General features: G+C 44.6%; 1 protein-coding gene across 1 annotated transcript; it reads left to right on the forward strand.

Moving 5' to 3' along the window:
- LOC135085991 (dnaJ homolog subfamily B member 14) lies at window positions 1-26,384 on the forward strand. Its single transcript, XM_063980779.1, has 6 exons — window positions 1-597; window positions 2,522-2,631; window positions 4,720-4,888; window positions 10,928-11,136; window positions 23,227-23,314; window positions 24,873-26,384. Exons 1-6 carry the CDS (start codon window positions 261-263, stop codon window positions 25,019-25,021), a joined length of 1,062 nt encoding a protein of 353 aa, XP_063836849.1. The 5' UTR covers window positions 1-260; the 3' UTR covers window positions 25,022-26,384.
- Window positions 26,385-26,712: the final 328 nt, after the last annotated feature.

Here is a 26,712-nt window from a genome sequence, read left to right on the forward strand (position 1 = left end):
GCCATTGGCCATAACAATATCAACTCATTTCCTTCATTTCTGATCATAACTAATTATTGTCTGTCAGTTGGCAGCAATGTTATTTTGACGCAATATGTACTTTTGATCCATGATGAATTTGTTCTAAGCCCAATTAATCGCAATAAAACTATATTTACACTAATTAAATTTGCGCAGCAAACTTAAAAGTGTGTTCTACGTCGTGTGTCCATCATTTTGGGATCAAAAACACGCAGTTTGCGTGTTGGAACTGAGCAAAAATGACGATTGAAGGTAACAAGGACGAGGCTGACAAGTGCATAGAGATAGCTCAAAATGCTTTTTCTAGTGGAAATGTTGAGAAAGCTGAGAAGTTTTTGCTGAAGGCCGAGCGTTTGTACCCTACGCCTCGCGCTAAGGAGCTTTTGACGAGGGTGAGAGCTGCCGCGGCTTCTGGAAATGTACCAAAGAGGACACCACCTAGCAGTCCAGGGCCCGAGGAGGTTCGGAGGAGGAAACCACCAGCTCACCAGCCTCCGCAGAGGGAATACACCTCGGATCAGCTCGACGCAGTGCGCAGGGTCAACACCAAGTGCAAAGACTATTATGAAATCTTGGGTAATGTAACATACACTAATTTAATCAGTACTTCTGCTTTGTCATTCTTTAAACGTTTTCTTTGTCATAGTTAAAAACCTGTTCCTAGAACAGATTCAATGACTATTTTCAACAAAACAAAAAAGTGTAACTTTTTTTTTATCTTTGAATGTAATCTAATCTAATTATATTTTTATTATTTCTATTTACATTTGACGTAGACATAAGTCTTGACATGATCTACCAGTCAGGGTTAAATCTTGCATTTCCTTTTATACATGGACCCACAAAACATTTACGTTATTATAAGAGGAAAAATCATTGAATTTATTTGATACATGTTTTACCAAAACAGAAAAAGAATTTGTTTATCATTAAAACAATTTTCATGGTCTAATGATAAAAGAATTGAACTTTCACTATCCAGGAAGTCCTAGGTTTGAATCCTAGAGCAAACAGAAATAACCTTTACCTGTTGTACCTGGAAGCAGGTGTTGCAGGACCGGTCTTTGTGGAAATCCTTGGGGAGGTCTTTGTCCAGCAGTGGACGTCATTCGGCTGAAAGAAGATCTATGTTGAAAGGGACAATAGCCCAATCATGTCAGTGTCATACTACCAACTTGAATGACTAATTAAAGAAAGATTTTTTTTGTTTAGTCCTAAATCCTTACCCCCTTACTAATAAAACTTACACGCTCATTGATCAGTGTTTTAAAGTGACGTTTAGTATGGAAATGTCACTATATATGTTATTTACCTATGTTCCACAAATAAACGAATTTGAATTGATTTGATTTGATTTAAAACAGTGATCAACAACTGTGTAACTTTTAGTAAGGGGGTATGTCTACAACATGATTTTAACCCTTAACCACTGACGTACGTACGTGGTACGTCGGTCAAACGGTTTTTCGTTCAAAACTTCATTTTGTGCGGGAATTTTTGCGTGTCCTTTTTGGTAGTTTCCTAGTGGCCAGAGATGCGTGTGCGACGGGAGAAAATAGATGGGTAGCACGTCCCTAAGTAGGAGAGCTAGACCACCCGACGTATGTGGTACGTAACGTCAGTGTTAGTGTAACTTTTTCAACATCGCTTTTGTATGTTGGTCCATATATAAAATTAACTGTTAGCACTCTAATTTATTTACTTGGCCGTCTATATATAAAAAACCTTATTTACGCCAAAAAATATTACAAATGACGAAGAAATTAGCAAAAAATCCAGTGGATATTTTTTTTTATATTAGTTGCGGTTTTCGAGGACAATCATCATGATGGTGAAAAAGCTTTAGTTCGTGGCTTTGGATATGACTTCTTCTAAAGATTGTATACCATATTTTCATATTTCCTAGCTAGTTTAAAGCACAGCAAACTGGTGACCAGGTCATCAAACAAAAAAAGACTATAGAAAATAGCCTTCCTAAATGAACTGTATTAAAAAGTGACTTAATTTGTGAATTATTGCAATTGTGATTTTTTCCTGATTAAAACTGTTATTAATCTTTAATATGGCCAAAATAGAAGTTCCTAGTGTTATCGAATAATTTTGTGTTGATTTTTAAAAAAATGCTTGACTAACTTTTATTACATCTGGAAGATTTCACCAATATCATACTATTTTATTAATATTACTATGTTTTTTTTACTATATCTGTTTAATATAAACATGTGCAAATAATTTAAATTAAAATTTCACCAAAGTTACACTCTATTGATACATCAGGAGGTCTTCAAAGTTACGTACGTATGCCGTACGTACGTCAGTGTTAGTGTAACAAAATGACACGTCAGTGGTTAAGGGTTAAGTACTTACATAGTGTTTAATTTTAACCAAAATGGCAGCCATGATGTGTTATGCTCTAGGTTAGGACCTAGAGAATAACACTGGTATTCTGTGGCAGCCATATTAAGTAGATTGTATCTTGACAGTTATTTTGAATTTTCAGGGGTAACCAAAGAAGCAACGGACTCGGACATCAAGAAGGCATACAAGAAGTTGGCGCTGCAGCTCCATCCGGATAAGAACCATGCGCCTGGAGCTGCCGAGGCATTCAAGGTCAGTGTCAATTACGAACTTCTTAAACTAGAGAGTCAAACGGCCGAATACTGAAACACTACTCAAATCTGTCACTCAGCTGACGGGCTCCTAAATTTAAGTATCCTTCAATTTTAAATGGTATTCTCAAACGCTACTCAACGGATTTGAAGCCGTGATCAGCTAAGCAGCTCTCAAATGTTTACATAATGGCAACATTTACCAAAAAAAGTATGTTTTCATTTACACAAATGATAACTTTACGTCTTTTATCCATTACACGCAGCATCGTTTGGTTATGTATTGTCTTTTATGGAAATATACTCAATCAACTTAACATAGAACAGTTTATTTTTAGTTTCTATTATATATAAATCTCGTTTTATCATATAAAAAAATTAATGCTTGCATTTTTATTTAATTAAAAAAATAATTTTATAGGTGATACTTTTTATTGTTGAAATCTATTAAGTGGCGATCGTGGACCGAAACGTAACCACAATTGACATTTATCATTGTTGACTGACAGAGCATCAAATTGACAAATCAACAACTCTTGGAAATGCTGCTATGCGATGTCCCCTTTATCCTCAGAAATAGGCATGTTTATGTAAAGCGATTTCATAGCAGCTATATTGGTTGTTACTTCGTGCACTATACGATGCACCATGCACAGTTGGCTGTTAGATTTGGAAGATATCACCTAGTACACGTTCATAACTTCCCGTTGCGTAGAATAGTAGGGTTATAATAAGTATTTGGTCCACTGGTTGTAAGGCATTTGGTGAGGGGTTTCAAAGAGCTTCCAAATTATGAATCCAGAAACAACACCGTTTCTTTAGGGACGCGGAACCTCGCTCGGAATTGCATGTCATTATAATAATATTTTTCAATAGCGTTCAGCCTTATTGCGTTCCTGCGATTAGATCTAGGTATTTCCTCGAGGCTCGAAAGAAATGATAACGATGACACACATTATTTACCACTATTTAGGTCGATTTAGGTATAAGAATAGGATTTAAGATACCGCGCAAGCACTCTCAAATTTAACAGCTGCTTAAGACGATTTGACAGTTGTTTGAGTAATGCTTAGCGTTGAATGGCGTTTCAGTATGCGAAAATTCATTTAAGTGGCGTTTGAGTGCAACTTAATTTGAGAGGTGCTTAAAAATTGAGAACTGCTCAGATATTGTTTTGAGTATGCGAAATGTAAGTTTAGGAGCTGCTTAACTATTTGAGAAGCCATCAAATATTTAAATGGCGTTTCAGTATTCGGCCGAAAGTCATTTGCAAGAGAGTCAAAGTCATTTGCAAGAAAGTCAGTCATTTGCAAGAGAGTCAAAGTCATTTTCTAAAGGGTGACCCTTTAAAAGTACACAATAAATGTGATGAGCAGATTTCCTGTGTTCAGCTGCTGTACTATGTTACACACACTTATCATTTGAATAAATTTTGTGAAAGAGAGTGTGACTTTTTTTATAAGTATAACAAAAGGCAGGTATTTGACTGCAATCATATCTGATGTTATGTAAGATGCAGTCTAGGGCAGGGTTTCCCAATTTTTTTTTTTTGCCAAGGAACCCTAATTGATTATACTTTTCCTAGCGGAACCCCCGTACTACTCCGCCCGCACGCCCTGCCCATCCCTTGTGCGTAAACAAGTCGGAGCGAGCGAACAACGTCGGTCACGAAACGTGGGATAATATTTTTTACGGAACCCTTGCGGCCTTTCCACGGAACCCCAGGGTTCCGCGGACCACCATTCGGGAACCGCTGGTCTAGGGTATCTGCCCAGCAAATGCTTATTCATTCTCGCCTTGCAGACAAAGAGAAATTGTTCCTTCCTAAAGTTGCTGTGCTTCATTATAAGACCGAATGGGAATGCGCTAATATGGTTTTGGTTTTTTGTCTGTCACAGAAAAACTTCATCGCGCGCGTCCCTGTTTCAAAAACCGGGATAAAAACTATCCTATGTCCTATCCCGGGAGTCAAACTATCTCTATGCCAAATTTCATCAAAATCGGTTCAGTGGTTTAGGCGTGTAAGCAAGACAGACAGTTATTTTCGCATTTATATTGAAATTTTGATAACACAAACCTTTCTCCCCAGGCCATAGGCAACGCAGCGGCCATCCTAACAGACGCAGAGAAGCGCAAACAGTACGACGTGCGAGGCGAGGAGCCGACGCACGCGCCGCAACAGCAACAATACTACGCGCGCGGCTTCGAGTCGGACTTGACCGCGGAGGAGCTTTTCAACATGTTCTTCGGCGCTACTGGTCAATATTACGGTATTAACGATGTTGGGCACGAGCAAAACCACCCTATCATGCAGCCCCTATCTCCCAGCTACTTACACATAGCACCAATCGCCCTTCTCCTTACACAAAACCCCCTGTCAAAAATCCTCTTACACGTAACCCCCTCTTACTTAACCTCTCTATCGCACAACCCCTTACACATAGCCCCTATCGCCTGTCTCCTTACACAAAACCCGCTGTCAAAAATCCTCTTACGCATAACCCCCTCTTAGTTAACCTCTCTATCCCACAACCCCTTATTACAAAGCCTCTCGCCCAGCCCCTTTCACAAGCCCCTGCCACTCATGTCCGCTCTCACCATCAATCCTTAATTTTTAAGTGACCTCTAAGTAAACAAAATTTCTGTTATGTGTTACTTAAAAATTAGGGATTGATGGTGAAAACGGGCATCAGTCCCCCTTATTCCACAGCCTCCCGCCGAGCCCCTTACACAAGCTTCTATCGCTCAGCTCCTTATACACAACCTCCTATCACACTACCCCTCACATAGCCCCTGACACAAAACCCCCTGTCAAAAATCTTCTTACACACAACCCCCTATTACACAGTCCCTTATACATAACCCCCTATCAAAAAAACCCCTACTACTCAGTCCCTATTACACAGCCTCTGATACAAAACCTATACCACAGTTCCTTTTGCAGCCCTTGCTCTTTCTCGCTCACACCCACACTTAACAATGATATCCCCCAGGTTTTTTTAACCCATCTGTTCAACCTGAGAAATATAGGCCGAATCTTCCACTTGTTTACCATGATGATGAGACCTCCCCAAGCTTTATAGCCAGCAACGAGTGTAGGCTCCTCCATTTTCCTCTAGAAGGAGGATCTTGTTCTTCCCAGTATCGTCTTATACGCCCGGTGCAAGATTCTATAACTGCGTCCATATCCCAAAACTTGGTCTTCTCTGGTCTTTTTTTGCCTTTCGACAATCTGTATATACCTGAGCATCTTTAGCTGCCCTAGATATGGCACTAGCTCCTACAGTGCTGACTAAATGACAATGACTATGAGGCCTTCCAACCCGTCTGTTCAACGTGAGAAGTATATGCCAAATCCTCCATTTGCCTCTGGTAAATTAGAGCGTCCTATTCCTGCAATGGAGACTAATGACTTCCTCCATTTCTCTCTCTGTCTCTTAGAGAATGCAGTGCTTCTGCAGTGGAGGTTAAATGACTAGATGGTAAATTAGAGAGGCTCGTACTTTCAGTGGAGACTATGCCCTGACAATGAGACCAGCGTCTTTTGAAGACTAAATGATGACGAGACCTCCCTGACCCGTCCTATTAGCAATAGTCACATGGGGAGTATAGATAGACTCCTCCATTTTCTTCGATTCATTCGGCTCCTGGTAAATTAGAGAGTCGTTGCTCCATTTGCCCTTTAGAGAGTCCAGCAGGTCATCATGATGAGACCAGCATCTTTTACTGACCAAATGAAGCAGCACATTTTAGTGACTAATTGACACAGCATCTTTTAGTGACTAAATAACGCAGCATCTTTTAGTGACTAAATGACGTAATGATGATGAAAGAATTATCTTCGCAGCCTTCCCCGGCGGCGGCCCGACAGTCTACACGCGCCGCCGCGCCCGCGAGCCGGAACCTCGTGAAGCCCACGCCGGCATCGTCCAGCTGCTCCCAGTCTTAGTGCTGGTGGCTATGATACGATGATGAGACCTCCCCAAGCATTTTAGTCAGCGACGAATGTAGGCTCCTCCATTTTCTTTAGAGGGATGATCGTGTTCTTTACAGTATCATACAGTTCTTTGAAAGAGGGTCGTGCTCTCCCTTCCAGCGTCGGAATTAGCTTTTTATACGCCTGGTGCAAGACTCAATAATTACACCCTTTACTAAGTGACCCAAAGGTCTTTTCTCCGCTGATCTGTATGTACCTGAGCATCTTTAGCACCGCCCTAGATATGGTACTAACTCCTGCAATGCTGACTAAATGACAATGACTATGAGGCCTTCCAACCCGTCTGTTCAACGTGAGAAGTATATGCCAAATCCTCCATTTGCCTCTGGTAAATTAGAGCGTCCTATTCCTGCAATGGAGACTAATGACTTCCTCCATTTCTCTCTCTGTCTCTTAGAGAATGCAGTGGTTCTGCAGTGGAGGTTAAATGACTAGATGGTAAATTAGAGAGGCTCGTGCTTTCAGTGGAGACTGTCCTGACAATGAGACCAGCGTCTTTTGAAGACTAAATGATGAAGAGACCTCCCTGACCCGTCCTATTAGCAATAATCACATGGGGAGTATAGATAAGACTCCTCCATTTTGCTTCTGTTAAATTAGTGGTCTTCCTCCTGCAGTGGAGACCAAAAGACATACTCCATTTGCACCTTAGAGGCCAGCATCTTTTAGTGACTAAATGACGCAGCATCTTTTAGTGACTAAATGACGCATCACCTTTTAGTGACTAAAAGACGCAGCACCTTTTAGTGACTAAAGGACGCAGCATCTTTTCGTGACTAAATGACGCAGCATCTTTTCGTGACTAAAGACAAAATGACGCAGCATCTTTTAGTGACTAAATGACACAGCTTCTTAGTGACTAAATTAAATGACGCAGCATCTTTTAGTGACTAAATGAAGCAGCATCTTTTAGTGACTAAATGACGCAGCATCTTTGACTGACTAAATGACGCAACATCTTTTAGTGACTAATTGACGCAGCATCTTTTAATGACTAAATGACGTAATGATGATGAAAGAATCATCTTCGCAGCCTTCCCCGGCGGCGGCCCGACCGTCTACACGCGCCGCCGCGCCCGCGAGCCAGAACCTCGTGAAGCCCACGCCGGCATCGTCCAGCTGCTGTCAGTCTTAGTGCTGGTGGCTATAATACGATGATGAGACCTCCCAAGCATTTATAGTCGCGATGGGAGAATAGACGCCTTGTCTTAGTGCTGGTGTCTATTATACCATGAGACCTCCCCAACCCAGTTCTTTCCAGTATCATAATCAGTCTTTTAAGCAAGCTTCTATAGCTACGCCGTTTACTAAGTGACCCAAAAGTTGGTCTTCTCTAGTCTTTTCTTCGCCTCTTGACGATCTGAATATACCTGCGTACCGCTAGCAACTCCTGGTGTCTATAATACCATGATGATGCGACTTCCCCAGCATTTTAGTCAGCGAAGAGTGTAGGCTCCTCCATTTTTCTCAAAGGGAGGATCGTGTTCTTTCCAGTATCATAATTAGTCTTTTAAGCAAGCTTCTATAACTACGCCGTTTACTAAGTGACCCAAAAGTTGGTCTCTTCTCATCTTTTCTTCGTCTCTCGACGATCTCCTAGTTACACCAATAAGACCTTTTGATGAGTATAGGGATTCCTCCTATGGTAAATTAGAGATGATAATAGTAATTTGACTTCTGGACTAGGCTCCTCCATTCTGTGAAGCCTAGCCTAATTTCTCCATTTGCCGCTAGTTTAGAGAGGGTCGTTCTCTTGCAGTGAAGACTTATATGACCTGATGATGATGATAATGATGAAAGAATCATCTTTGCAGCCTTCCCCGGCGGCGGCCCGACCGTCTACACGCGCCGCCGCGCCCGCGAGCCGGAACCTCGTGAAGCCCACGCCGGCATCGTCCAGCTGCTCCCAGTCTTGGTGCTGGTGGCTATAATACCATGATACCTCCCAAGCATTTTAGTCAGCGACGAGAGAATACACTCCTAGACTCATTAGAGAAACGTGCTCTTCTAAATGACCTGATTTTCCTCTATAGGGAGGATCGTGTTCTTTCTAGTCTTTTATACTCCCCGCAAGCTTTTATGACTGCGTCCATATCCCAAAACTTGGTCTTCTCTGGTCTTTTCTTCGCCCCTCGGTCAGGTACGGTCTAGGCAACATCGCTCCGCCCTAGTTACACCAATGAACTTCAATGAAGCCTCCCCAACGCTTTTTGATGAGCGTAGAGACTCCTCCATTTGTACGTTAGAGCAGGGTTTCCCAATTTTTTTTTGCCAAGGAACCCTAATTGATTATACTTTTCCTAGCGGAACCCCCGTACTACTCCGCCCGCACGCCCTGCCCCTCCCTTGTGCGTAAACAAGTCGGTGCGAGCGAACAACGTCGGTCACGAAACGTGGGATAATATTTTTTACGGAACCCTTACGGCCTTTCCACGGAACCCCAGGGTTCCGCGGACCACCATTCGAGAACCGCTGCGTTAGAGACTCGTACTCCTGCAACTTTACCTCGTGCTCCTCATACTAAATGACTTGATAATGATAATACTAAGGCTTCCCCAACTGTTTGATCATCAACAGAAGTTTAGGCTTCAAATCCTCCATTTGCCTCCGGTAAATTATAGCGTCCTGCTCCTACAGTGGAGACTAAATGATCTGATAATGATGCGAGGGTTGTTCTTCTAAGTGCTATTGATGATGATGAAAGAATCATCTTTGCAGCCTTCCCCGGCGGCGGCCCGACCGTCTACACGAGCCGCCGCGCCCGCGAGCCAGAACCTCGTGAAGCCCACGCCGGCATCGTCCAGCTGCTACCAGTCTTAGTGCTGGTGGCTATAATACCATGATGAGACCTCCCAACCTTTATAGTCGCGACTGGAGAATAGACGCCTTGTCTTAGTGCTGGTGTCTATTATACCATGAGACCTCCCCAACCCAGTTCTTTCCAGTATCATAATCAGTATTTTAAGCAAGCTTCTATAACTACGTACTTTTACTAAGTGACCCAAAAGTTGGTCTTCTCTGGTCTTTTCTTCGCCTCTTGACGATCTGAATATACCTGCGTACCGCTAGCAACTCCTGGTGTCTATAATACCATGATGATGCGACTTCCCCAGAATTTTAGTCAGCGAAGAGTGTAGGCTCCTCCATTTTTCTCAAAGGGAAGATCGTGTTCTTTCCAGTATCATAATCAGTCTCATAAGCAATCTTCTATAACTACGCCGTTTACTAAGTGACCCAAAAGTTGGTCTCTTCTCATCTTTTCTTCGTCTCTCGACGATCTCCTAGTTACACCAATAAGACCTTTTGATGAGTATAGGGATTCCTCCTATGGTAAATTAGAGATGATAATAGTAATTTGACTTTCCCAACCCTGGACTGTAGACTCCTCCATTCTGTGAAGCCTAGCCTAATTTCTCCATTTGCCGCTAGTTTAGAGAGGGTCGTTCTCTTGCAGTGAAGACTTATATGACCTGATGATGATGATAATGATGAAAGAATCATCGTTGCAGCCTTCCCAGGCGGCGGCCCGACCGTCTACACGCGCCGCCGCGCCCGCGAGCCGGAACCTCGTGAAGCCCACGCCGGCATCGTCCAGCTGCTGCCAGTCTTAGTGCTGGTGGCTATAATACCATGATGAGACCTCCCAAGCATTTTAGTCAGCGACGGGAGAATAGACGCCTTGTCTTAGTGCTGGTGGCTATAATACCATGAGACCTCCCCAACCTTGTTCTTTCCAGTATCATAATCAGTCTTTTAAGCAAGCTTCTATAGCTACGCCGTTTACTAAGTGACCCAAAAGTTGGTCTTCTCTGGTCTTTTCTTCGCCTCTTGACGATCTGAATATACCTGCGTACCGCTAGCAACTCCTGGTGTCTATAATACCATGATGATGCGACTTCCCCAGCATTTTAGTCAGCGAAGAGTGTAGGCTCCTCCATTTTTCTCAAAGGGAGGATCGTGTTCTTTCCAGTATCATAATCAGTCTTTTAAGCAAGCTTCTATAACTACGCCGTTTACTAAGTGACCCAAAAGTTGGTCTCTTCTCATCTTTTCTTCGGCTCTCGACGATCTCCTAGTTACACCAATAAGACCTTTTGATGAGTATAGGGATTCCTCCTATGGTAAATTAGAGATGATAATAGTAATTTGACTTTCCCAACCCTGAACTGTAGGCTCCTCCATTCTGTGAAGCCTAGCCTAATTTCTCCATTTGCCGCTAGTTTAGAGAGGGTCGTTCTCTTGCAGTGAAGACTTATATGACCTGATGATGATGATAATGATGAAAGAATCATCTTTGCAGCCTTCCCCGGCGGCGGCCCGACAGTCTACACGCGCCGCCGCGCTCGCGAGCCGGAACCTCGTGAGGCCCACGCCGGCATCGTCCAGCTGCTGCCAGTCTTAGTTCTGGTGCTACTGTCGATGATGTCTGGGTTCTTCATCTCCGAGCCGGTGTTCAGCCTCACGCCCAGCTCCAAATACCCGGTGGCGAGGGAGACGGTCAACCTCAAGGTCAGTAAGACGTAAGAAGGAGAGAGAGTAACAGTGTGGAATTTCAGAGAGAGCTGGAGAGCGATCAGCCAGCACTGCAGCGAGATTGGAAAAGAGTCAGTAAAGTGTGAAAACGTAACAAATGAAGGAAGGTTTTGACATCGATCCTGGTCATTCTAACCTAATCTAACCCATCTCATTGTCACTTGAACTCCTTGACGCGTAAAACCCACGCTGGTATAGTGCATGCACTATACTGTATGTGCACTATGTCACTCAAGGTATAAGGTAGCATGAAAGTGTGACGGCACAGGTCTGATAAGGTAGTCCGCGCCTCCAAAGCTACTCCGAAACGCTGTTTACGTAGTTACGGGTCTATCTGTCACAGTCGCTCATGCTTACATCTCACTTTGCGTGAAAGAGATGGCGCATTTAACGTGCTTCTTCTACGCGCGAAGTTCACTTGGGCATGCGCGGACCCACCGTCTAAGAAAGCAATCACTCAAGGCAAGTCACCTCGCATCAACTAAACATGAGTGTGACGTCACAAGTCCCACTATAGACCCCTTGGCATCGTCCAGCTGCTGCCAGTCTTGGTGCTGGTGCTGCTGTCGATGATGTCTGGGTTCTTCATCTCCGAGCCGGTGTTCAGCCTCACCCCAAGTTCCAAATACCCGGTGGCGAGGGAGACGGTCAACCTCAAGGTCAGTGTAGTGTAAAAAGAAAATGGTGTGTGGAAGATAGATTGTGTAGATTTTCAGAGATAGCTGGAGAGGATATGCGGCGAGATTGGAAAAGAGCCGAAAGTGAAGTGTGAAAATGCAACAAATGGTGGACGATTTTAACATGGATCCGCTTGTCATTCTAACCTAACCGTATGTAATCTAACCTAATATAACCTAACTCCTTTAAAATGCGTAAATTTCCTTTGAGTTTAACACTAGCCAGGCACCACTAGGCTAGAAAGTGAGACGTCACAACTTCACAAGTCTCTGGGTTATAAGCGTACCCATCGCATTCACTATAGTGGATCCGCGCTTGCGGGATTACTCTGAAGATTCGAATGTTGCTATCCCTCTCACGCAAGGTGACATGCTAGCATGAGCGACGGTGATAGACCCTATAAAGCCTCGTGAACAGAGTTTCGCAGTAGCCTTGTTGAAGTCTTTAAGCTCACGCGGGTATAGAAGTTTCGAATATTGCCATCCCTCTCACGCAAAGCGAGATGCCAGCGTGAGCGACAATGACAGACAGACCCCTGGGTATAGTCCAGCTGCTCCCAGTCTTGGTGCTGGTGCTGCTGTCGATGATGTCTGGGTTCTTCATCTCCGAGCCGGTGTTCAGCCTCACGCCCAGTTCCAAGTACCCGGTGGCGAGAGAGACGGTCAACCTCAAGGTCAGTGTAATATAGAAAATGATGACGTGTGGATTTTCAGAGAGAGCTGGAGAGAAGTCAGCCAGCACTGCAGCGAGATTGGAAAAGAGTCAGTGAAGTGTGAAAACGTAACAAATGAAGGAAGGTTTTGACATCGATCCTGGTCATTCTAACCTAATCTAACCCATCTCTTTGACGTGCGTCAAATATTACTCTTTGACTCGTGTAACCCACGCTGGTATAATGCGGCGCAATCACTCAAGGTATAACTCGTAGCTACTATAAAGTGTGATGTCACAAGTCTCTAAGTTGAGTGGGTGTACCTATCACGCTCACTATAGTGGATCCACGCTTGCTGGGTTAGTCCGAAAAACGCTATTCGTAGCCACCAATAATACCATCATGAGCGACGGTGACAGACAGACCCTATAAAGCCATGTAAACAGCATTTCGGAGTAGTTGAAGTCTTTAAGCTCACGCGGGTAAATATTGCCATCTCTCTCACGCAAAGCGAGATGCCAGCGTGAGCGACGGTGACAGACAGACTCCTTGGTATAGTCCAGCTGCTCCCAGTCTTGGTGCTGGTGCTGCTGTCGATGATGTCTGGGTTCTTCATCTCCGAGCCGGTGTTCAGCCTCACGCCAAGCTCCAAATACCCGGTGGCGAGAGAGACTGTCAACCTCAAGGTCAGTAAGATGTAAGAGGGAGAGAGATTAACAAAGTGTGGAATTTCAGAGAGAGCTGGAGAGAAGTCAGCCAGCACTGCAGCGAGATTGGAAAAGAGTCAGTAAAGTGTGAAAACGCAACAAATGGTGGACGATTTTAACATCAAACTGCTTGTCATTCTAACCTTATCTTACCCATCTCTTTGACGCGCGTTCTTGGTACACGCGACCCCTTGTCACTTGAACTCCTTGACGCGTAAAACTCACGCTTGTATAGTGCATGCACTATACTGTATGTGCACCAGTCACTCAAGGTATAAGGTAGCATGAAAGTGTGACGTCACAGGTCTGATAAGGTAGTCCGCGCCTCCAAAGCTACTCCGAAACGCCGTTTACGTAGTTACGGGTCTATCTGTCACAGTCGCTCATGCTTGCATCTCACTTTGCGTGAAAGAGATGGCGCATTTAACGTGCTTCTTCTACGCGCGAAGTTCACTTGGGCATGCGCGGACCCACCGTCTAAAAAAGCAATCACTCAAGGCAAGTCACCTCACATCAACTAAACATGAGTGTGACGTCACAAGTCCCACTATAGACCCCTTGGCATCGTCCAGCTGCTGCCAGTCTTGGTGCTGGTGCTGCTGTCGATGATGTCTGGGTTCTTTATCTCCGAGCCGGTGTTCAGCCTCACGCCCAGCTCTAAATACCCGGTGGCGAGGGAGACGGTCAACCTCAAGGTCAGTAATATAGAAAATGATGACGTGTGGATTTTCAGAGAGAGCTGGAGAGAAGTCAGCCAGCACTGCAGCGAGATTGGAAAAGAGTCAGTAAAGTGTGAAAACGCAACAAATGGAGGACGATTTTTACATCGATCCTGGTTATTGTAACCTAATCTTACCCATCTCTTTGACGCGCGTTGACCCGCTTGTCACTTGAACTCCTTGACGCGCGTGAACGCGCGAGGATCACGGATACTATACCTGCACAGGCGCGGTCACTCAAAGCAAGATACCAGGCGTCAACAGACCGTGAAAGTTTGACGTCACTAGTCTAATTAGAAAGATTCGCTCATCGTGTCTACTACAGCGGATCCGCGACTCCAAAGCTACTCCGAAACGTTTACGTAGTCGGATCTGTCTGTCACAGTCGCTCATGCTTACATCTCACTTTGCGTGAAAGAGATGGCGCATTTAACGTGCTTCTTCTACGCGCGAATTTCACTTGGGCATGCGCGGACCCACCGTCTAAAAAGCAATCACTCAAGGCAAGTCACCTCGCATCAACTAAACATGAGTGTGACGTCACAAGCCCCACTATAGACCCCTTGGCATCGTCCAGCTGCTGCCAGTCTTGGTGCTGGTGCTGCTGTCGATGATGTCTGGGTTCTTCATCTCCGAGCCGGTGTTCAGCCTCACCCCAAGTTCCAAATACCCGGTGGCGAGGGAGACGGTCAACCTCAAGGTCAGTGTAGTGTAAAAAGAAAATGGTGTGTGGAAGATAGATTGTGTAGATTTTCAGAGATAGCTGGAGAGGATATGCGGCGAGATTGGAAAAGAGCCGAAAGTGAAGTGTGAAAATGCAACAAATGGTGGACGATTTTAACATGGATCCGCTTGTCATTCTAACCTAACCGTATGTAATCTAACCTAATATAACCTAACTCCTTTAAAATGCGTAAATTTCCTTTGAGTTTAACACTAGCCAGGCACCACTAGGCTAGAAAGTGAGACGTCACAACTTCACAAGTCTCTGGGTTATAAGCGTACCCATCGCATTCACTATAGTGGATCCGCGCTTGCGGGATTACTCTGAAGATTCGAATGTTGCTATCCCTCTCACGCAAGGTGACATGCTAGCATGAGCGACGGTGATAGACCCTATAAAGCCTCGTGAACAGAGTTTCGCAGTAGCCTTGTTGAAGTCTTTAAGCTCACGCGGGTATAGAAGTTTCGAATATTGCCATCCCTCTCACGCAAAGCGAGATGCCAGCGTGAGCGACAATGACAGACAGACCCCTGGGTATAGTCCAGCTGCTCCCAGTCTTGGTGCTGGTGCTGCTGTCGATGATGTCTGGGTTCTTCATCTCCGAGCCGGTGTTCAGCCTCACGCCCAGTTCCAAGTACCCGGTGGCGAGAGAGACGGTCAACCTCAAGGTCAGTGTAATATAGAAAATGATGACGTGTGGATTTTCAGAGAGAGCTGGAGAGAAGTCAGCCAGCACTGCAGCGAGATTGGAAAAGAGTCAGTGAAGTGTGAAAACGTAACAAATGAAGGAAGGTTTTGACATCGATCCTGGTCATTCTAACCTAATCTAACCCATCTCTTTGACGTGCGTCAAATATTACTCTTTGACTCGTGTAACCCACGCTGGTATAATGCGGCGCAATCACTCAAGGTATAACTCGTAGCTACTATAAAGTGTGATGTCACAAGTCTCTAAGTTGAGTGGGTGTACCTATCACGCTCACTATAGTGGATCCACGCTTGCTGGGTTAGTCCGAAAAACGCTATTCGTAGCCACCAATAATACCATCATGAGCGACGGTGACAGACAGACCCTATAAAGCCATGTAAACAGCATTTCGGAGTAGTTGAAGTCTTTAAGCTCACGCGGGTAAATATTGCCATCTCTCTCACGCAAAGCGAGATGCCAGCGTGAGCGACGGTGACAGACAGACTCCTTGGTATAGTCCAGCTGCTCCCAGTCTTGGTGCTGGTGCTGCTGTCGATGATGTCTGGGTTCTTCATCTCCGAGCCGGTGTTCAGCCTCACGCCAAGCTCCAAATACCCGGTGGCGAGAGAGACTGTCAACCTCAAGGTCAGTAAGATGTAAGAGGGAGAGAGATTAACAAAGTGTAGAATTTCAGAGAGAGCTGGAGAGAAGTCAGCCAGCACTGCAGCGAGATTGGAAAAGAGTCAGTAAAGTGTGAAAACGCAACAAATGGTGGACGATTTTAACATCAAACTGCTTGTCATTCTAACCTTATCTTACCCATCTCTTTGACGCGCGTTCTTGGTACACGCGACCCCTTGTCACTTGAACTCCTTGACGCGTAAAACTCACGCTTGTATAGTGCATGCACTATACTGTATGTGCACCAGTCACTCAAGGTATAAGGTAGCATGAAAGTGTGACGTCACAGGTCTGATAAGGTAGTCCGCGCCTCCAAAGCTACTCCGAAACGCCGTTTACGTAGTTACGGGTCTATCTGTCACAGTCGCTCATGGCTGCATCTCACTTTGCGTGAAAGAGATGGCACATTTAACGTGCTTCTTCTACGCGCGAAGTTCACTTGGGCATGCGCGGACCCACCGTCTAAGAAAGCAATCACTCAAGGCAAGTCACCTCGCATCATCTAAACATGAGTGTGACGTCACAAGCTCCACTATAGACCCCTTGGCATCGTCCAGCTGCTCCCAGTCTTGGTGCTGGTGCTACTGTCGATGATGTCTGGGTTCTTCATCTCCGAGCCGGTGTTCAGCCTCACGCCCAGCTCTAAGTACCCGGTGGCGAGGGAGACGGTCAACCTCAAGGTCAGTGTAATATAGAAAATGATGACGTGTGGATTTTCAGAAAGATCCCTTCCTAGATCCAGGAGTCAGCAGCGAGATCGAAAAAGAACCGGCAAACTGTGAAAATAGTGTTTTAATACACGCGCGTACATTCTTACGCGCCTAAGTACAAAACAGAGAAAAACCGAGGAAGTTTTTAAAACCGTACGGCTTGTCATAATAAAATTATAACCTAATCTAACCTAACTCCTTTGATTCGCGTGGATCGACTTGCTGATATAGGGCACACGCAAAAAATTATGTCACATCATAAACACTCTATACATTTTATAGATTAACATCAACCATGCACCACTAGATACTAGAAAATGTGACGTCATAATTCTCTAGGTTGTGGGCTTGCCTATCGCGCTTACTATAGTAGATCCGTGCCTCCGTTTTTACTCCGAAAAAACGTGATCTGAAGTTTCCAATGTTGCCATCCCTCTCACGCAAAGCGAGATGCCAGCGTGAGCGACGGTGACAGACAGACCCCTTGGTATAGTCCAGCTGCTGCCAGTCTTGGTGCTGGTGCTGCTGTCGATGATGTCTGGGTTCTTCATCTCCGAGCCGGTGTTCAGCCTCACGCCCAGCTCTAAATACCCGGTGGCGAGGGAGACGGTCAATCTCAAGGTCAGTATGATGTAAGATGTAAGAGGGAGAGAGATTAACAAAGTGAGGAATTTCAGAGAGCTGGAGAGAAGTCAGCCAGCACTGCAGCGAGATTGGAAAAGAGTCAGTAAAGTGTGAAAACGTACCAAATGAAGGAAGGTTTAAACATCAATCTGCTTGTCATTCTAACCTAATCTAACCTATCTCTTTGACGCGCGTCAAATATTACTCTTCGACTCGTGTAACCCACGCTGGTATAATGCGGCGCAATCACTCAAGGTATAACTCGTAGCTACTATAAAGTGTGATGTCACAAGTCTCTAAGTTGAGTGGGTGTACCTATCACGCTCACTATAGTGGATCCACGCTTGCTGGGTTAGTCCGAAAAACGCTATTCGTAGCCACTAATGATACCATCATGAGCGACGGTGACAGACAGACCCTATAAAGCCATGTAAACTCCACAGCATTTCGTAGTAGTTGAAGTCTTTAAGCTCACGCGGGTAAATATTGCCATCTCTCTCACGCAAAGCGAGATGCCAGCGTGAGCGACGGTGACAGACAGACTCCTTGGTATAGTCCAGCTGCTCCCAGTCTTGGTGCTGGTGCTGCTGTCGATGATGTCTGGGTTCTTCATCTCCGAGCCGGTGTTCAGCCTCACCCCAAGTTCCAAATACCCGGTGGCGAGGGAGACGGTCAACCTCAAGGTCAGTGTGATGTAGAAAATGATGACGTGTGGATTTTCAGAGAGAGCTGGAGAGAAGTCAGCCAGCACTGCAGCGAGATTGGAAAAGAGCCAGTAAAGTGTGAAAACGTAACAAATGGAGGACGATTTTTACATCGATCCTGGTTATTGTAACCTAATCTTACCCATCTCTTTGACGTGCGTCAAATCTTCGACTCGTGTAACCCACGCTGGTATAATGCGGCGCAATCACTCAAGGTATAACTCGTAGCTACTATAAAGTGTGATGTCACAAGTCTCTAAGTAAGGGTGTACCTATCACGCTCACTATAGTGGATCCACGCTTGCTGGGTTAGTCCGAAAAACGCTATTCGTAGCCACTAATAATACCATCATGAGCGACGGTGACAGACAGACCCTATAAAGCCATGTAAACAGCATTTCGGAGTAGTTGAAGTCTTTAAGCTCACGCGGGTAAATATTGCCATCTCTCTCACGCAAAACGAGATGCCAGCGTGAGCGACGGTGACAGACAGACTCCTTGGTATAGTCCAGCTGCTCCCAGTCTTGGTGCTGGTGCTGCTGTCGATGATGTCTGGGTTCTTCATCTCCGAGCCGGTGTTCAGCCTCACGCCCAGCTCTAAGTACCCGGTGGCGCGGGAGACGGTCAACCTCAAGGTCAGTGTAATATAGAAAATGATGACGTGTGGATTTTCAGAGAGAGCTGGAGAGAAGTCAGCCAGCACTGCAGCGAGATTGGTAACTTTTTGTGAAGAAGTCATGTCAAAAGGTTTGTCATCTATGCTAACCTAACCAACAGGCAGGGCAGGTTATAAGGAGCTTACTTGGTCAGAAACATGAGGCACACACCTACCAAAAAGACCCCGGTGCCATAATAAGTGAGAGGGTACTGTCAAGTCACTCACGCCCAGCTCTAAGAACCCGGTGGCGCGAGAGACGGTCAACCTCAAGGTCAGTGTAGTGTGAAAAGCAAGGAGTAACTAGAAGATTGTGTGCTTTTTCAGGGATATCTAGAGAGTCGACAGCAGCGAGATTGGAAAAGAGTCAGTAAAGTGTGAAAACGCAACAAATGAAAGATGATTTTCACATCGATTCTGGTCATTCTAACCTAATATAACCCATCTCTTTGACGCGCGTTGACCCGCTTGTCACTTGAACTCCTTGTCCTGTAACCTGAAGAAACTGTGGAAGATTGTGTGAATTTTCAGAGAAAGGGAGTGGCGAATTTGGAGAAGAGGTGGTGTGAGCTATCAAAACGTAACAAACTATAGTGTTTAATAGTTCCTAACGCTAAATTGGGATGGAAGCGCGTTCATTCTAACACGCGAAAGTACAAAACAAAAAAATCGAGGATGTTTTTAACACCGTACCTGTACGAGCACGATCGTACATCCTGCTGCACCGTCAGCATCGACCGCCGGGCGACCCATGAACCCTGAACGTGCACCGTCGGCACTCTACACCGACGGCACACTAACAAATACCTTTAAATGTGTACAAACAATAAACCATGTATAAATAGCATAACATAACAATACCAATAAATCAGATATCAACCGTCCGTCGTTGTGTCTCATTTCCCCCCGCTGCGGCCAAGACACCCTTAGCCGTCGCTATGATCAGTCCGGTGAGTCTGCCGGGCTGGCAGCGGGTCCCCGCCGCCTACCTGCCGTCCTAACGCTGCTGCCCTGGGAGACCTGGGAGCAGCTTCCTTCCTATCAACCCTTATTATATCTATGTATCTATTGTTAGGCAGGGCTAGGACTCTAGGGACTTAGTGTCTTAGGGAATAGGGACTCTAGGCTCACTAGGGAGTTAGTTCCCTTCCTGACCGCATATCCCGGGCACGGGAGCGGTGCCTTACAAACACTGTCTCCCGCCCGTACATCTTCGAGCCGGATATCCCGGGCACGGGAGCGGTGCCTTACAACCACTGCATCCCGCCCGTACATCTTCGAGCCGGATCATTATCATCAGTAACCTTCAGGACCCTACAGTCGGTCTTATCAGTTTATTTACTTGGCGTCGGGAAGGGGTGCCTTACAACCACTCCAAATCCCGACTGCTTAAACATTTCTTACAACATTTAGCATTATCAAGACATCGACCATACACTGGTCTTCCCATATCAATCGGGAATATCAATTTATTTCAGTAACATTATTATTTGTTACGTAATATCATTCATTCATAACACTTGGCGAGCAATGTAGCAAAACTGACCAACTCATGAATTAACATTTTCACTGAGCGCGGTCTTAACATCATCATTATCAAATCATCAAATGGTAGCAACCAAGAAAGCTATCAACTTTATCATTATCAAGGTTATGTAGCAATCAAGAGGCTACATAACTTATTATCAAACAAGTAGCAATCAAGACGCTACAAAACAAGCAAACAAGATCAACAAGGTGGCAATCAAGACGCTACTGATCTTAACATATCATTTTATCAAGTTGTAGTACCTAAGCAAGAGGCTACAACTAAACAATGTGACCCGTACGGTGCTACTCACAAACAAACATATAACATTAACATTGTGGCCCGTACGGTATCACTAAACATTATCATTTATCATTAACATTGTGGCTTGTGCATTGCCACAAAAACATCATTTTTTACATTATCATACTTTGCTACATTGCAAGCGCATTTCTTAGCATCAGCGATACTCGCATTGTTTCAACATTCTGCAAACGTGAGCATTTTGCAGTCAATGACATTATCAAGTAACAAACATTTTATTACGTTTCAAAGTAGGTCAACTTAATCATAGGCAGTGTAGTTAGCAATTTGGGTGGGGGAAATTATAACATCATAACATCTTAAAATCATAACATAACATCAGGCAGCGTATATTCAACTCAACTCCGCTAGCCTTATCAAAAACATTTATCAGTTCTGTTGTCCTCAAATATCAAATTATTAATACCTTCTACACCAACACCTATCCTATCCTATCATCAAGCAACGACAACTACAATTATCAATTAACATCGACTACCATCAACTACCATCACCATCGATAAACAAAGGGACTGCAACCTGGACACCAAGCAGCCAGGACACTGCACCCTGGACAACAAGCAACCAGGAGACTGCAGCCTGGACACACAGCAGCCAGGTCATGCAGCCCCACAACAGCAGCGCTACAGTCGGAGCATCAGCATCTCCACTGCAGCACTGGCACGCATCATCAGAACATCAGCAATCTGACAGCAGCGGATCAGTTACCGGCCTCCCGGAAGTGGGTCTCACCGGTAACCGAGAAGTCGCATATGCTGTTCAGTTCGACACAAGCCAAGAAGGCAAACTATCAAGAGGACGACAGCCAGAACATCAAGAAGCCTGGACAACCAAGGGGACTGCAGCCTGGACACCAAGCAGCCAGGAGTCTGCAGCCTGGACACACAGCAGCCAGGTCATGCAGCCCCACAACAGCAGCCAGGCCATACCAGCAGCCTTGGCCACACGTCAGCGCCAGGCCACATCAACGGCCTTGGCAACACCTGCCAGGCCACACCAGCAGCCTGACCACAACACCTGCCAGGCCACACCAGCAGCCTGACCACACCAGCGTCAGGCCATATCAGTAGCCTTGGTCACATCAGTGCCAGGCCACATCAGCAGCCTTGGTCACATCAGTGCCAGGCCACATCAGCAGCCTTGGTCACATCAGTGCCAGGCCACATCAGCAGCCTTGGTCACACCAGTACCAGGCTACACCAACAGCCTGACAATACCAGTGCCAGGCCTCATCAGCAGCCTCGGCCACACCAGTGCCAGGCCACACCAGCGCTAGGCCCGCGAGCATCCTGGCCTCACCAGGAGCCAGACCCGCGAGCCGCCTGGTCAACCAACCAGCCAGGTGGACACCAAGTGGACAGCCAACCAGAGGTCCACCACCTGGGCCATCAGCCGCTCATGGAGTCACCGGCAGCCAAGGTCTACGGTCATCGGGCAGCAGGGCAACCACGTGCAGCATCCTCCGCGCCTTCTTCTTCTGCGAGATGCCAATATGTACGAGCACGATCGTACATCCTGCTGCACCGTCAGCATCGACCGCCGGGCGACCCATGAACCCTGAACGTGCACCGTCGGCACTCTACACCGACGGCACACTAACAAATACCTTTAAATGTGTACAAACAATAAACCATGTATAAATAGCATAACATAACAATACCAATAAATCAGATATCAACCGAACGTCGTTGTGTCTCATTTCCCCCCGCTGCGGCCAAGACACCCTTAGCCGTCGCTATGATCAGTCCGGTGAGTCTGCCGGGCTGGCAGCGGGTCCCCGCCGCCTACCTGCCGTCCTAACGCTGCTGCCCTGGGCGACCTGGGCACAGCTTCCTTCCTATCAACACTTATTATATCTATGTATCTATTGTTGGGCAGGGCTAGGGCTCTAGGGACTTAGTGTCTTAGGGAATAGGGACTCTAGGCTCACTAGGGAGTTAGTTCCCTTCCTGACCGCATATCCCGGGCACGGGAGCGGTGCCTTACAACCACTGCCTCCCGCCCGTACAGTACCACTTGTCATCTGATTCTAACTTAATATAACCTAACTCCTTCGATTCGCGTCGTATCGACTCACTGATATACAGGATGTTAGATAAATGGGTATATGAGCCGACACTAGCCCATGTTAACATGGGCATAAAAATGGTATGGTGAAGTCAGAAAATTGATATCTTCATTTTAATTATTTTAATTTTCATACAAATCGAATTTTATAAAATTTAATTTGTATGAAAATTTTAAAAAATCAATTGATGATATCAAATTTCTGACTTCACCATTTATATGCCCATGTTAACATGGGCTAGTGTCGGCTTATATACCCATTTACCTAACACTCTGTAGAGCAAGCGCAAAACAGGATGTCACGTCACAATTACTCAACGCATTTGATAGATTATCATCAACCAGGCACCACTAGATACTAGAAAGTGTGACGTCATATGTCTAGGTTGTGGGCGTGTCTATCCCTGGACATTTTATACTACTACTACTCCAAAGTTTCGAATGTTGCCATCCCTCTCACGCAAAGCGAGATGTCAGCATGAGCGACAGTGACAGATAGACCAAATACCCGACAGCATTTCAGTTGCCCTACGTCCAATAAGATTGTGTGGTTTAAGGATGTTTAAAAGGCGAACATGTCTGACTGTATTTTCTCTTTCTTCCAGGTCCCATACTACGTGAAGGAAAACTTCCACACCGACTACCAAGGCTCGTTGCGGCGGCTCGAGATGTCTATAGAGGAAGAATACATAGGTACGATCAAGTTACGCGCGTATAGAAAGTGCCGTGATACCGGTCGCTGCGAACTATAGTCTGGTCTCTGAGCACGTAGAATTTTGTCCAATGACCCCAAGTTACCCATCCTTATCTCTCGCGCGTAATTATGTTGCTGTCGCGCTCGCACACTCACTGCGGGCGCCCGTCGCACAGTCGCGACAGCAATATAATTACGCGCGAGCGATAAGGACGGGTAGCTTGGGGTCATTGGACAAAATTCTACGTGCTCAGAGACCAGGCTTTAGATGAAAGCGATTGGTTTATAGCATAAATCATTTGTAAGTATTGTAGCTAGTGTCACTTGCACTGCTCGTCTGTAACTGGTATGTTTTTTATTTGTTCTTTTTATTTTTGCTAGTATTAATGTGAGTATAGACTAGAGAAGTGTTTTTTAACCTTTTTCATAACACGACCTCTTTTTTGAAAATGAAAATATTTATTGGCAGAATTAAACAATACAATAACTAAAAGACAGACCTCCACTCTAGGCATTTTTATCACACAGTGTTGCTGCTAGTGACATCGCTCGCTCAGTTCTTTGTTGCTTTATTCCGCTAGGTATATTAACTTTTTGATTATGGTATGGTATAAAATTTATACCGTCCTGTGACAAACTAAATTTCACGTGGATGGCGCGGGCAAAAGCTAGTTCACTGTAAGCTTCTTCTTGTATTTTCGATGTATTGATTTGTGTAATATCTATTTTATTACATTACAAGGTATTTTGAAATCGTTAGCTTCGTTTCAAAGGTTACTTCTGTCGTAGATTTTGTATTGAAAACTGAATTATTATGACGTCACTAATAAAGTAGTGCCAACTGTCAAGCATAAAAACGATAGCCCCCATTTATTCAATAATTTATTGATTTTAAGAGTTACTACAAATTAAATTATTAATTTTAAAGTGCAAAAGTAGTCACAATCATACAGATTTATTGCGTTGGTTATTGCTGTCAAAAGTACCCAATTTATCAAGAAAAATTTGATTTTGTGTTGTTTTTATAAAGTTATTACATTTTCCTCAATTCTTCAAACTAGGTTATAAAATAATATGTAAAAATCGAATTGCCTAATCGAACCCAAGACCTTTCAATAGCATCATCATCACCATTTCAGCCATAGGACGTCCACTGCTGAACATAGGCCTTCCCCCAATGATCCTACTTAATATTATAAATGCGAAAGATTGTATGGATGTCAACATGTTTGTTGAAACTTTACAGTATTATAGTTTATAGCCCAGAATAACATATAGGCTATAATTTATGCCGATCTGTGACACTAAATTTCACGCGGGTGAAGCCGCGGGCATAAGCTAGTAATCTATATGTATAAAAATGAAACCCGTTTTCCGTTGTCACGACATAACATGAAAACGGCTTGACCGATTTGTCTGATTTTTTTTTTTGTAGTTTTCTAATACTCTGTACAAGGTTTTTACGGAAAAAAATATAAAGAAAATCTCTACGCTAAGGCGGTACGAAGTTCGCCGGGTCAGCTAGTAGCATATAATAATGTTTTCTAAACTTTCCAGTGGGCCTCCGCCATGCCTGTCAACGCGAGCGCAACTACCGTGACAGTATGGCGTGGAAAGCGCGAAACTTCGGCGATTCCCGCCAATTCGCGGACGCGCAAAAACTCCGTACGCCTAGCTGTGAGAAACTGCAGTCGTACCAGCGATAAGGTAGAACTGGGTGGTCTAGTCGCGTCTGTGGTAGCTGGTCGGGTAACGGTATTTTTGGGAGACATTACCGGTAATAACGGTATTTTGTACCGGTAATTTAGTGGGTAATATCGGTATTTTAGTGGTCAATACCGGTATTTTGTACCGGTAATTTAGTTTTAATACCGGTAATTTCAGTGGTTAATACCGGTATTTTGTGCCGGTGATTAATAAATGTTCATAACGGTTTTTTTGTTACCGGTATTTACAAGTTATAAATGCCGGTTATTGATACCGGTATTTTGTATCGGTAAACTGATCAAATGTGTACCGGAATTTCATGACGGTATTTTAGTACCGATCATTTGGTGAATTTAATGATATCTAAATTTAAAATTGGTATTTTACTGAATAAATGTTACCGGTATTTCATAATATCAGTATTTTAGTACCAATTATACACTATAATAGTACCGGTTCTCGCAATAACCGTTATTCCGGTACCGGTTTTCATTAAACATTCAACACAACGATATCTGTATGATGTTACTTGATATGTATAAAATAATAGTATTTTGAGCAAAAACGTTATTATTATTGGTGAGATGTCCAGTAATTATGTAAATTATACCTCTTTGTGTTGGGTCGCTTGTTAAAGTGTGTTTTGCAATATTATTCACTCTAAAGATTCACAGCTTGATATTGTGCTGTGTACTATCCTTAAATAAATAAAGGACGTCGCACATTTATCAGCCCGGAAAGGGTTCGTAACCGTATCAACTCGAGGCGGTCAGTATTCTTTGTATGAAACTCCACACTGCAACGCACACTTATCCGTGACGTAACGTAAACGCCTCGCCTCGCGATTGACAGCTCGCGAAAGGCGATACGATGTTGATCCCTTTCCGAGTTGATAAGTCTGCTATGACCTTAAGACTCCCTGCAGACTTACAGATTTTTTATTGGCCTATACGCCCGAATTCACAAACGATGCTTGCTAGTGAAGCAGCAAATCGAACGCACAGCGTTGAACAGAGCTCTGTGATTCGTTCGTGTGTCACCCTGTGAGTCCACGCGCACTGTGAAACCTCATAGTAATGTTTGGGAACACGGGCGATAGTTTGGTCGACTTCGAATATGTATGAAGGATTGGCCGATACCAAATCGGTGTAATGTGCGTACTTTCATACATAATCATACTGAATAACAGCCCGACTAAAAAACTATCGGCCAACAAAAAGTCTTGTATGCGGGTATAGTCTGGTCTGTGAGCACGTAGAATTTTGTCCAATGACCCCAAGCTACCCATCCTTATCGCTCGCGCGTAATTATATTGCTGTCGCGACTGTGCGACGGGCGCCCGCAGTGAGTGTGCGAGCGCGACAGCAACATAATCAAATCATTTATAATAACAAGTATGTTGCATTTGGTTGAAGCATCTATGGTTTTTGAATACTACCTGCATAATTTTTTAACACTTTTTGGTAAGTAAACGTCAAAATTGACAGTTCCTGTCAAAATTTTGCAAACTGGCACGGTTTTTCACCCCGTAGTATTGTATTTATCTCACAATTTCATTTACTGTAGTTATAATGCAATTTTTCACTTTAAATTCTCTTGAGTTTATACACTTTAAAATTTATACATAACGGCATATCAAGTGTGTCACTGCACTGCAAAATTAACTCTTATTTCAAAAGCAATAAGGTCT

The sequence above is a fragment of the Ostrinia nubilalis genome, chromosome 30 (assembly GCF_963855985.1).
Source record: "Ostrinia nubilalis chromosome 30, ilOstNubi1.1, whole genome shotgun sequence".
NCBI classification, from domain to species: domain Eukaryota; kingdom Metazoa; phylum Arthropoda; class Insecta; order Lepidoptera; family Crambidae; genus Ostrinia; species Ostrinia nubilalis.

What these genes read in the sequence shown, in the direction of transcription:
- LOC135085991 (XM_063980779.1), top strand. Translation starts at nt 261, where the DNA reads ATGACGATTGAAGGTAACAAGGACGAGGCTGACAAGTGCATAGAGATA. An exon ending in AGACTATTATGAAATCTTGG is followed by an intron (nt 598 to 2,521) that starts GTAATGTAACAT and finishes TTGAATTTTCAG; the next exon opens with GGGTAACCAAAGAAGCAACG. An exon ending in CATGTTCTTCGGCGCTACTG is followed by an intron (nt 4,889 to 10,927) that starts GTCAATATTACG and finishes TCATCTTTGCAG; the next exon opens with CCTTCCCCGGCGGCGGCCCG.